This window comes from Sabethes cyaneus, chromosome 3, assembly GCF_943734655.1.
Source record: "Sabethes cyaneus chromosome 3, idSabCyanKW18_F2, whole genome shotgun sequence".
In the NCBI taxonomy this organism is placed as follows: Eukaryota; Metazoa; Arthropoda; class Insecta; order Diptera; family Culicidae; genus Sabethes; species Sabethes cyaneus.
The window spans coordinates 147515898-147529101 of record NC_071355.1 but is presented as its reverse complement, the minus strand read 5'-3'; the positions used below and the strand labels follow the sequence as shown (position 1 = coordinate 147529101).

The 13204-nt window shown below is 43.3% G+C and overlaps 1 protein-coding gene across 1 annotated transcript in view; it reads left to right on the top strand.

Moving 5' to 3' along the window:
* LOC128740247 (guanylate cyclase 32E) overlaps positions 1-13204 on the top strand; it is a 41782-nt gene that overhangs the window by 8426 nt on the left and 20152 nt on the right. The window contains exons 2-9 of the mRNA XM_053835781.1: positions 10655-10785; positions 11021-11132; positions 11205-11387; positions 11475-11592; positions 11662-11808; positions 11923-12079; positions 12141-12231; positions 12742-12894. Coding sequence (XP_053691756.1) covers positions 10655-10785; positions 11021-11132; positions 11205-11387; positions 11475-11592; positions 11662-11808; positions 11923-12079; positions 12141-12231; positions 12742-12894 — 1092 coding nt within the window. The remainder of the gene's footprint in view (positions 1-10654; positions 10786-11020; positions 11133-11204; positions 11388-11474; positions 11593-11661; positions 11809-11922; positions 12080-12140; positions 12232-12741; positions 12895-13204) is intronic.

Here is a 13204-nt window from a genome sequence, read left to right as displayed (position 1 = left end):
GATAGGTACATACTTACCTCACTTACTTGTGAATAATCCACGTGGAGTCGAGTTTCTGTAGGCTAGATCCTGAAAAGTAAAGAAAACACTGAAAATGTAGGTTTGAGATACTTACCCTTGCTAAACATTTACTAAAATATAATCAATAAATTACAGCTTTATAGCAGCTAGTTTGGCGACTAAAGGACAGGTGTTTTATTCTTGCTGGCTGTCAGCAACATCAACAGTAGAAACCGTACATTGGACCTGGTGTTCATGAATGACGTGGCTAAAGATGCTAGTAGCTTATCCGAGTTGCATGAAGCGATAATCGAAGTTGATCAATTCCACCCCCCGCTACTTCTTTCGTTGCGCATTACACTTCCGCCTTCATTTGAGTCAGTTGCGGTAGTAAGTGTATTCAACTTTCGAAAAGCCGATTTTAACGCACTAAATCAATCACTGATAAATGTGAATTGGTCAGAATTTGACATTATCGGGAATGTGGACCACGCTGTTGAATATTTTAACGAAATGCTGCATAGATGTTTTTGTTCGCATGTACCTGCTCCCCGGCCGCGCAGGAAACCACCATGGTCCAATCCGAGGCTACGATTTTTAAAGCGCCAGAGGGCTGTTGCCTTGAGAAGGTACACTAATAGGCGTAATCCCGTGACGAAGTCTGCTTTCAACCAGATAAGCAATGAGTATAGGGCTTATAACCGGCACCTGTATTCATGCTTCGTAAAGCGTACACAGGACGATTTGAGAAGAAACCCAAAACGATTTTGGTCGTTTGTGAATGATAAACGTAAACAAAATGGCCTTCCTTCTGGTATGTTTTTCGGAGACTTAGTGTCTGATAATATCCAAACTACTTGCAACATGTTTGCTAGACACTTGTCTAGTGTATTTAGTTCGACAGCGGCTTCAACTTCACAAATTGACGAACATTGAACATTGAAGCGGGACTTCTGAAGTTAAAACCAGCTTTAGTGCGGGTACAGATGGAATCCCGTCTGTTGTACTCAAAAAATGTGCTGAAGCATTATGTAAACCGTTGCAAAAGCTATGCAACATGTCGCTCGAACAGCGCAAGTTTCCAGAGTCTTGGAAAAGGTCTTACATCTTTCCTATCTACAAAAAGGGAGATAAGCGTGACGTAACAAACTACCGTGGAATTACTTCGCTATGTGCCGGTTCGAAGCTTTTGGAGATCCTCGTGGGAAAACTGCTGTTTAGTAAAGTGAAGTCTTACATTTCCATAGAGCAACATGGTTTTTTTCCTAAACGCTCAATTAACACGAATCTACTGCCGTTCTGTTCATTTTGCCTACGTCAGATGGAAGTTGCAGCTCAGGTGGACACAGTATATACAGACCTTAAAGCTGCTTTTGACCGCATTGACCACCAAATACTGCTTCGCAAACTGAGACGTTTGGGCGCATCTGAAGGCTTCGTATGCTGGCTTCAAACGTACCTTACACATCGTCAGCTTTCAGTAAAGTTTGGCTCCGCTGAATCGTACAGTTTCTGCAATCAATCTGGAGTTCCACAGGGAAGTAACTTAGGGCCGTTACTATTCCTCATATTTTTCAACGACGTCTGTTTTGTTATACCGCCTGGTCGCAAGTTGTTATACGCTGATGATCTTAAAATATTCATCGCTGTGCGGTCAGTGGAAGACTGCAAACTTCTGCAAGATCTTGTCGATAAGTTTACGGGATGGTGCCGCTTAAACAACTTCATCATCAGTGTTTCTAAATGTTCAATCATCACCTTCACTCGCAACAAAACACCGATCGTGTACACCTACCACATCGAAGGGACTAGTCTGGAACGCGTCAGTGTTGTTAAAGACCTTGGAGTTGAACTGGACGCTAAATTGACCTTCCACAACCATTACTCGCACATTATTGCTAAAGCAAATCGCAACTTGGGTTTTATCATGCGTATTGCCAATGAATTCCGTGATCCATATTGTTTGCGTGCTCTTTACTTTTCGCTTGTACGATCCATTCTGGACACAGCTTCTGTGGTATGGAGCCCGTATACAAATGTATGGTCAGCTAGAATCGAAGCAGTGCAACGGAGGTTTATTAGACACGCACTAAGATTTCTACCCTGGTCGGATCCTCGTAACCTTCCTCGTTATGAGGACCGCTGTAAGCTGCTGAATATCGAAACGTTACGCAAAAGAAGGGATCTATCTAGCCGTCTTTGTCGCCCAATTGTTGAATTCCGAAATTGATGCTCCTGAACTTCTGGCGTTGGTAAACATAAACGTAATGCCTCGACCGCTAAGATCTCGTGGATTTCTTCGACTCGACTTCCACCGCACTCAATACGGACAACATGAACCAATCCAGGCGATGTGCTCTGTATTTAATGACGTTTACGACCACTATGACTTTTCTATGACGACGAACGCTTTTAAAGCTAGAATTAGATCTAATTTAACTTAACCCAGATTTCATGTATTATGTTGTGAATTTTATGTATGTTTAAGTGTATAATACGTTGTGAAATGGAAAAGATAATGGGTTTTTATGCCGATTTGAGAATGGGATACTAAATCTCAACTCAAGTCGGCTTTTCCCATTCATAGTATTGCATCTTCATTTAGACTGAGTGTCTAAAGTTGAAGTAAATAAATAAATAATAAATAATAATAATAATGACAGCGTCTGGAAGTGCTCATTCCACCTGGCTACTACCACCAGGGACCGAAACGGTTACATTTTTTCTATACATTTGCCAGTGTGCAGTGCCATGTCATAATCTCAGCCAATACCGTCGCTTCGTATTGTTTCTGTATCGAGAGAGCCTATCTCTCGATGTGTTGAAACTAGCTGGAATACGTACATGATAATAAGCAAACATTCATATTTCACTGTGACCAGTCGAAAAAAGTGTCACAGTATAGAAGTGACAGGCTTTCGCGATAGCGAAGAAGGTGTAATTATTGATGCGTTTTTCACCTGAAATTTATGTAACGAATTTTTGCACGGTTTTGTGGTTGACCACTACTTTAAAGATCTTGTAGGAATATATGCAGTAGAGTTCGTTTTCAAGTTTGGGAACGTTCTTCTTTGAATCCGCATTATTTGGGGAAAAGCTGTAGGCATACGAATGAAGCAGCACACGAGAATACCAAAAACCACTACACCTTTGGTCATGCATGGTGCTAGAATGTTGAAGCGTGGCTCTGTCGCTCCGAAATGTGTGCGACACGACAAGCAAGCGATGTTGTCGTTATTCTGGTATTTCTTCTTGGTGCGTGTGTACTAGAAATGTGCCGCATGACTGGTCACAAGAAATAATGTCAAATATGTTCAGATTTTGGTCACCAACCAGTACATTTTACGTCCCTGACTACCACCGTTTTTTCGGTAAGCAGGTTGCCAGCACTATTATTGCACATCATACGTATAGCAAAATTTCTGCACCTCACTGTATTGTAGAAACTCGGTGTGCCGTTGCTCACCTCTGCGCCAGCTAGCGCGTGCCCTTCGTACTCGCGTTTTTTTAGAGGGTGGCTTCTTTTTTCCGCTGCTCTAATCTCTATATATCTTACTCTGTTCTGGGCCTGGATCTTCTCATCTGTCACTCTCTGGCATTCGGTATCAAACCAGCTGTTACATTGTGCCTGCCACCTCTCTTGCAGTTGTTTCAATGGCATCATGGAGGATCCTCTACAGTTCACTTATATCTTCTTCCCTGCTGTTCAGCAATTCTTTGATCCAGCTTTCTGGCGTATTCTGCTGGCACGCTGTCTGTTGTCGATCGCTGGATGTTGAAGCGCAACATCCTCTTAGTGCGAGCCTTCGTTTTTGCACGAATCTTACATACGACGAGATAGAGGTCAGAGTCGATATTTAGTCCTCGAAAAGGTCGTACCTACTTACTTAATCAGCTCCAGGCCGTAGTTTCCTCTGTTACGAAGAAGTCGTCTCCATTCCACTCGGTCCATGGCCGCAATTCGCCAGCCACGTAGTCTGCGTAGGGTCCGCAGGTCACCTTCCACTTGATCGATCAATCTTGTTCGCTGCGCGCCTCGCCGTCTCGCTCCAGTCGGATCATTATTGAGAACTTTTTTAACCGGGCTGTCGTCCGACATCCTCACGACGTGCCCAGCCCATCGTAGACGACCGATTTTTGCGGTGTGAGCGATGGGTGGTTCCCTAAGCAGCTGATGCAATTCATGGTTCGTTCGCCTCCCCCACGTTCCGTCTTCCATCTGCACTCCGCCGTAGATGGTGCGCAACACCTTCCGTTTGAAAACACTTGGTCCTCCACGAGCATAGTCCATGCCTCATTACCGTAATGGACTACCGGTCTAATCATCGTCTTGTAGATTGTTAATTTCGTGCGGTAACCAGTGAGCCCAGAGACACGAACTCTTCTACCTCCTCGACTTCATCACCGACTAAATGAATCCAGGGAGGGTGGTCAGCATTCACTTCTCTAGAACCTTTTCCTTTCATGTATTTTGTTTTCGATACATTAATAACAAGTCCAATCCGTGTGGCTTCAGCTTTCAGTCCGATGTACGTTTCTGCCATCCTCTCAAAAATACGTGTAATGATGTCAACGTCGTCAGCGAAACCAAGAAGCTGGACGGACTTCGTGAACATCGTGCCACTCGTGTTTATTCCAGCTCTTCTTATCATACCTTCCAAAGCGATGTTAAACAGCAAACATGAAAGCCCATCACCTTACCGTCACCCTCTTCGAGATTCAAAGGGATTCGAGACTGGTCTTGATACTCGAACAACACACATTACTCGATCCATCGTCACCTTGACCAATCGCGTTAGTTTATCCGGAAATCCGTAGTACTACATAATCTGCCATAGCTGATCTCGATCGATCGTGTCATACGCCGATTGTAAGTCGATGAATAAATGATGCGTGGGCACATTGTATTCGCGACATTTCTGCAACACTTGCCGAAGCGCGAAAATCTGATCCGAAAATCTGAAAAGACCGTACATCTATGATTATAGTCTCCATTTGGATGCTTCCAGTTACATTTCCGAATACAGTGGACTCTCGGAAAAGTTTTCTGAGTAGTCCTAAAAATTATTAAAAAATGATAAAAACTAAAGCGAAAATAGATTCACGGGTATAGGATACACATTTTAATGTAAGTTGCAATGGAAGGGAATATGCAGCGAGGTCTTTATATACTAATATTAGTTCCTTTCAGCAAGTTTAAATTAATCTGTTATACTAGTTTGCTTTGTTCTTTTATAGTCTAGATTTTGTTAATGTTCGCACATATTTTCTGTGCCTTTGCATTGAAGCTCGATCTGAGTTTGCACCTTTTCAGCATTTTATCAAAAATCCTGAAGTAACTATGTGCTTGTATCGAATTATAGTTGCAACTGTCCGGTACAAGAGTTTAATTTAATTCCTGCTATGATACAACTCTGTATGAAGCAGTGGAAAGGTGACAATAAACCGAAAAATGAAAAACAAAGATAAAAGGACACCACACGTGTGTAAACGAACGCTGGGACAACCAATAAATTCAAACTCTCCGAAAAGTTAAGGAAAAAATTAACTTTTTAGAGTGTTGTATGAGAGCTAATATCGCTTAACTTTTCTGAACAATTAACTTTTCAGAGAGTTAACTTTTCCGAGAGTCCACTGTATTCAGACGGGCAAAGTAGGTGCTACAGAAGACCATTGTCCTGGCGGCGATGGAATTTGTGAGCCTCAGTGCGTTATCGTTGGCTGACAGATGAAGGCTGTGTCTTCCAATGACAGGACGGAAGAATTCCTCCCTCCCGATCTGCGCATCTGCTTCGTTGATAATGATTTTTACGTCACGTTTGGGCACTCGTCATGGGTCTTTTGTAGGCTGTCGTAGAACTCGTCCGTATCATCATCAGAATTATTATTTATTGGTGCGTATACGCTGATTAGGCTGTAACTGAAGAATTTGCCCTCAATTCTCAACAAACATTTCCGGTCATCTACGGGCCTCCACCGAATAACTTGTTGCTTTTGCTTTCCCAACACAACGAAACCGACTTCATGTTCTGCCGTTCTACCGCTAGTGCAGTAGATGTGGTACTTGAAAGAAGTGTCTGCAATAGAGTCTGCTAGACTGAACACCCTTTCTCATTGAACTTCTTGAATAGCAGCCATCTCCGCTCCGAGCCGATGTAATTCGGACGTTCCAAGTAACAAGATCCAATCGTTTTCCATTATTCGCCTCCGTTTTCTTTGCCGTGTCCTATATCGATTGATCCGTTCCGTATTTCTATTTAACATTCCACCATGTTACATATAGCTTATAGTATACAGTATTTCATATTAATTTCATATTCGCTTGCTCCGAGGCAGACGCTGTTTGAACCGCCCTCACCTGTGGAACAGACGCTCAAATTTGCACCTTCTAGCTAAGCTAAGTATGGTACATGGAGCATTTGCCAGGTATGGACATCGATCGCCATCGTCCGAATAAGATCTTCGTGGAGGCGCTTGGTAGGGGCTTGAGAGAGCCTGATTTTTATTTGACACTCTTTTCAGGTGCCCATTTCACACCCGGTTACACTGGTAAAGCTACCAGATTGGGTGACCCTTAAACGTGAAATTATTCAAGTCCACGCGACTCTTACATTTGGGTAGGGAAACCGGAAAAAGGTTGACTAAAAAATCGATATTAATTTAAAATCAAAAGCTTTGAAAACAATTAGGAATATAAACAGATTTTCTCTAAGATATGTGTATGCCATTTGTCCTACATATTGCAGATTCTAAAGCTTTACTTCACACGAGTTTACTTACTTTTTCGGCGACAATCCGCTTATCGAATCAATGCCGAATTCAGGAGCCGTCTCCACATTACTCGGTCTTGGGCTACCACTCTCCAGTCGCCCCAAATACCCGCTGTTCTAGCATCCTCGTCAACTGCGCTCATCCAACGGGTACGGGATCTGCCTCGAAGTCGTCGGCCTCGGTCGGGTTCTCTGCTAAATATCGTTTTCGCTGGTCTCTCATCCGGCATCCTTGCTACGTGACCAGCCCACTGTAGCCTGCCGTATTTTAGTCGCTTCACAATATCCGCATCTTTGTACACTTGGTATATTTCATGATTCATGCGCCTGCGCCACACTCCTTCGTCTAATATGCCGCCAAGAATTGATCGCAGGATCTTACGCTCGAAAACGCCAAGAGCTCGTCGGTCGTTCTCTTTCAACGTCCACGCTTCGTGGCCGTAGAGTACCACCGGCAGAATTAGCGTCTTATAGAGCGCGAGATTTGTACGGAGTTGTAGGCTACGGGACCTCAGCTGGCTACGTAATCCGTAGAAGGTCCTGTTGGCAGCCGCTATCCGCCTTTTTACTTCACGGCTCACATCGTTGTCACATGTCACTAACGTACCAAGGTAAACAAATTCGTCGACCATTTCAAAAGTATCTCCATCTATCACCACCGCAGTTCCAACACCCGAAGGGCCACCACGCTCTCTACCAGCCACCATATACTTTGTTTTGGTAGAATTTATGTTAAGCCCTATCCTCGCAGCTTCCTCTTTAAGATGCGTGTACGCTTCTTCCACAGCTCTACGGTTAACACCGATGATATCGATGTCGTCCGCGAACCCTAGGAGCATATGAGATTTCGTGATGATGGTACCGCTTCTCTGCACGCCGGCCCTTCTAATAGCACCTTCCAATGCAATGTTGAACAGCAAGTTCGAGAGTCCGTCACCTTGCTTCAAACCATCTAACGTCACAAACGAGTCCGAAGTCTCACCCGCTATCCTGACGCTTGATTTTGAACCATCAAGGGTAGCACGTATCAGCCTAATCAGTTTTGTTGGAAAACCATGTTCAAGCATAATCTGCCACAGCTCGTTTCGTTTAACTGAATCGTACGCCGCCTTGAAGTCTATAAACAGATGATGAGTCTGCAAGTTGAATTCCCGAAATTTATCGAGGATCTGTCGCAAGGTGAACATTTGGTCCGTCGTGGAGCGTCCCTCTCGAAAACTGCACTGGTATTCGCCAACAAAGGTTTCCTGTAACGGTCTCAGTCTGAGAAACAGGATGCGGGAGAGAATTTCGTATGTAGAATTGAGGAGAGTAATTCCTCGATAATTGCTGCATTCGAGTCGATGGCCCTTTTTGTAAATTGGGCATATGGGACCTTCCAACCAGTCCGTAGGTAATTCCTCCTCAGTCCATACCTTTAGTATAACCTGATGGATTGCACAATACAGTCGTTCGCTCCCGACTTTCAAAAGTTCGGCGGGGATGCCGTCCTTTCCAGCTGATTTGCCGTTTTTCAGCTCTCTCGCTGCTTTCCTAACCTCTTCCAAAGTTGGTGGATCTACAGCTTGTCCATCATCCTCAATCGTTATCCTGTTTCTGTTGACCGTTCCATCTTGTTCACCATTCAACAATGCATCGAAATATTGTTTCCAACGCCTAGCCACCTCCGATCTTCCGGTAATCAGATTCCCCTCCTTGTCGTTGCACATAACAGGAGTTGGTTTGGTTCCTGATTCCGTTGATCGTATTAAAGAAGCTTCTTGTATCGTGCCTCTCGAAGCAATTCTCCGTCTCCGCAAGAACGCGATCCCAGTGCTGACGTTTCTTACGACGGTGAAGTCTCTTTTCGGCAGTTCTAGCATCTCGGTATCTTCATCTCCCTGCTCTGGCGTGTCATAGTTGCAGCCAAAATGTGACTTCTGGCTCGATTCTTCTCATCAGTCACTCGCTGGCACTCTGCGTCAAACCACTCACTGGAAGTGGCTGCAGCAGTAGTACCCAACACTTCCCGCGCTGTAGTACTGATCGCGTCGTGGATGTGTCTCCACTGTTCGTTCAGGTTCTCTCCGAGATGTTCACCGATCCGCTCATCAGTCTTCTGAGAGTACTCTGCAGCAACTCTCTCCGCTGATAACCGCCGAATGTTCAGTCGTATCTTCCTCGTTGGTTTCAATTTGAATACGTTGGACAACCGTGCGCGGATCTTGCTTACTACGAGATAGTGGTCCGAGTCAACGCTTGGTCCCCGGAAGGATCGCACGTCTGCGACATCCGAAAAGTGCCGGCCATCAACCAGAACGTGGTCGATCTGAGAGCAGACCTCTCCATTAGGGTGTTTCCAGGTGTGCTTCCGAATGTTCCATCCTGGAAAATGGGTACTACAGATAACCATTCCTCTGGCTGCAGCGAAGTTGATTAGCCTCAGGCCATTGTCGTTTGTGGTAGGATGGAGGTTTTCTCTACCAATAACGGGACGAAAGAACTCTTCACGTCCGACCTATGCATTTTTATCCCCGATGACTATCTTTATGTCATGTCTTGGGCACTCTTCATATGTTCGGTCGAGAAGAACATAGAACGCCTGTTTTACGTCATCGGGCTTGTCGTTCGTCGGTGCGTACACATTTATCAGACTGTAGTTGAAGAATTTGCCCTTAATTCTCAACACGCATAGACGGTCATTGATGGGCCTCCACCTAATGACACGCTTCATTTGTTTTCCAAGTAATACGAATCCGACTCCGTGCTCTGCTTTATCGCCGCCACTGTAGTAGATGTGATACTTGAATGTCGTGCCCCGGCACTTCCTGGATGGCTGGAACCTCGACCTTCATCTTCTGCAGCTCTCTTGCCAGGATACCCGCGCCTGCCGATTCAAGTAGAGTCCTGACATTCCAAGTACCAAGTTTCCAATAATCTTTATCCTTTTTCTTTTGCCTGTGTCCATGCCGATTATCCGGTTGTAGTTCCTTGCCTGAATTTCTCCTAGCGAAAGTTGTTTAAACATACTGCCTTACTGGGGCTGCGATGCCTAGTCTCGCGGACAGGGCTGCTGTCTTGGGTATAGCTGGCGAGACACAGCGTTTCATAAGTCAGCCGTCCGCTCCGGATCAGTCGCTGTTGTATGCCGCTCCTAACCTGGGATACAGCCGCATACCTGGTACGGAAACGGCGATTCACCGTGCAGTGGAATCACCGTCGCTAGCCACCCCTAACCTGGAGTCAGACGCTCACGGCTGGCAAGGCTGTTCCTTTTGCCCCACACTCAGCAGATGCATGAGTGCCTCGTTCCCTGTCGGTATACGACCTTAGCTTCCACCGGGGTTGGTTACCCGATCTCCACCAAGGTTGCTCGCATTCCGGCTGGTACCACGAGGAGATAGTGAGAGGAGTTGCTGGATAAAAGGGCTAATGACCACTGCGGGGTCTATTTTATAACTGCAGGTACGCGGGGTACCGATGTTACGCATTGCCCAGCCATTTACCAGCTACTTCACACGAGTTATTTTGCTTTAATTGTACCACTGATTCACGAAATAATTTTTTGTTGCTTAAGAGGTAGAGGCAGGGTTTCTACAAAGACCTTGTTTCTAAGTAGGGCATCCGCAAATCGATTCGATGGCAATTCATTGATCTCTTTCAAACCCAAATATGAGCTCTGGTTACTTAAGGTCTGCTCGAGTTTGATGTTCTCTATTGTAAAAATAATTTTAACTGACATTATAATATAGAGCTTTGGTTGAAAATTATGTAGGAGTGGAACAGCTCAAAGGGATATTAAATAATTGTGTTCGTTTACTGTAATTAGTACTGTGTTGTGTTTCGTTCAAATAATTTGTTTTTGTTATGACATTAGTGCGCTAAAGTAGAACCTATTCCACTAGGTCATATTGGGCGCCCTACTACTGGCTATCGAAAACATCAATAACAACACCGCGCTGCTTCCCGGTAAAACGATAAAGCTGAAGCCGGTCGATATAGGAGCACAGAAATCTTTGAAAGCTTATCCCATCCGGTAAGTAAGCAGGGGTTGCCATTTTGAATCCCCTTATTCATATGTAAGTCTAAGGTTGGAAAACATAATTTACATATGCTCCTTTTTAGCTTTCCGATGTGTCACTACCTAATTTCGAGCTTAATTACATCTCACATTGCCGAGCATATGCAAATGTTCTAAAACATTGAATATAATAGACTTGCTAATACCATTGATTGGATATTAAACGACATGTGCTTGTCTCGTTTGATAGGAAAATGACGGAAATGAGAGACGAAGGAATCGTGGCATTTATTGGACCAGATGAAACTTGCACAACCGAAGCGTTGGTAGCGGCTGCCTGGAACATTCCAATGATTTCATATGTGAGTTCCGAAAAGCTTGAAACCGCACTCAAGTTGTGGTGAATAATCCAATAAAATGTATATTTTCATCAGAAATGCGCCGATGCTGCCGTCACAGACAAGACAGTGTACAGCAGCTTTGCCCGGACGCTGCCACCGGCGACTAAAGTGTCCAAGAGTGTCGTTTCATTACTGCTAGCCAACAATTGGCACTGCTTTACTATAGTGGCTGGAAAACATCCCGCCTGGAGTATGGAAATCGCGCACGCCATCCAGGTTCGACAAATCGTTTCAAATTCGTCCACCGAGTAGTGTGGGGGAAATTAATTTTTCACCTCATTAATTGTTTGCCACGATTTTCAGACACAAGCGGAGACTAATAACTTGACTGTCAATCATTACCGGGAATACTCTGATTATATTCCGTCGAAAATTTACAAACTGCAAAACATAGTGGATGAAACATATCGAACAACTAGAAGTAAAAGTTTTTACACATAATCGATTGGAGGCAATAAATTAATGAGATCTGTTTCTTCTTTTAATTTAGTTTACATTTTCGTTGGAGAATACATCGAAATGGTAGACTTTGTGCGCTGCCTGCAGAATAGAAATCTTTTGGATAACGGCGATTATCTTGTGATATCGATTGATGATGAAATTTACGATTCCAGTACCAAACGTAACATATATCAAGGTAACAATTTAAACTTGTTCGAAACTCTTTACCAGGATCTATGCAGCAGAGTATTGCATGAGTAAAAAAGCATGACCGTTTCTTTACGCTTATTTCGTTATTTTTTCTTTACAGAGTATTCCGATTTTTATCAAAAATACATTGGAAATTCTAAAGATAAATTTCCGAACCGAAAGCGTTACAGCTATAAAGACATTCAGGAGCGATTGCAGGAAGCCTTTCTGTCAGTTCTTCGAATTTCACCGTTATTTCCACTTAACCCTCAATATAAGTAGGTATATTAAGAATGTTCATCAGCATCATTTAAAGGTTTTTCGCTCAATTTTCTATAGGAAACTGTGTCATCAAATTAAATGGTATGCCAGGCAGGAGCCTTTTCATGTACCACTTCCAACGAATCCGAAAATATTTCAAGAAATACAGGTAAACCAGCTTGCGATAAACAAGTAATGCTTCGCTCCGATGATGTTATTCCTCCAATTATTTTCCCCGTACTGTTCATATCCTTAATTCACGGTACTGCGTTTTTATCTTTTCTAAATCATCAACCAGCCACTTGTAGCATTTTAAAACGCGGATAATTGGCTGATCAATCGATCGTTCATGTCAATTATTTTGGCTTCCTGGAAAGTAATGGAGTGTGCAACTTATATAGTTTTGCATCCTTGTCTACAATTATCATGTCATAGGAAATTACAAGAATTTTTAGTTTATTCTCTATTAGATAACCTAACGTAAGTGTAATTTTTCTATCCTAAGAAAATGATTCCTTTATTTAAAACCGAATTTAAATAGTATAGCTGCTATCAATGCCGCTACATTCCTATTCTAAGATTAGAAGTAAATCATTTTGCATTTCATGACTTTCCAAACATATTGGATAAACAATTTATTGCGGTAAAATGCTTGCCTTATTAAGTCTCTATTCTTCAGGTACCGATACACGCCGCCCATCTGTACGATGCAGTACTGATCTATGCCAGAGCTGCAACTGAAGTTCTTCAGCGTGGAGGCGACCTTCGAGACGGAAAACAGATTATGCGCCATATATTCAATCGTTCGTATCATTCGATACAAGGATTCGATGTAAGTTCAAACCTTTAGACGGTAGAGTGATTCACTGTGTCCCGGTTATAGTTTATAACGTAATTGAACATAATTACTATCAATTGATTTATCGGCTACAATTGCATCCATGAAGAGTTTGTTCGAGTTCCAGTTTTGGATTGATTCTTTTGAAATGTTGTCAAAAGGTCCAAATCCTCGTTATTTATAAATTTTGCGTAAATTAAAACTTTTATTCGTATTACCGGGTGCTTCGGCTGCCAGAATTTTGTCAGACTAAATTTTTATAACTCGGTAGTTTTACAATTAACGTAGAGGACGGTAGGAGAAA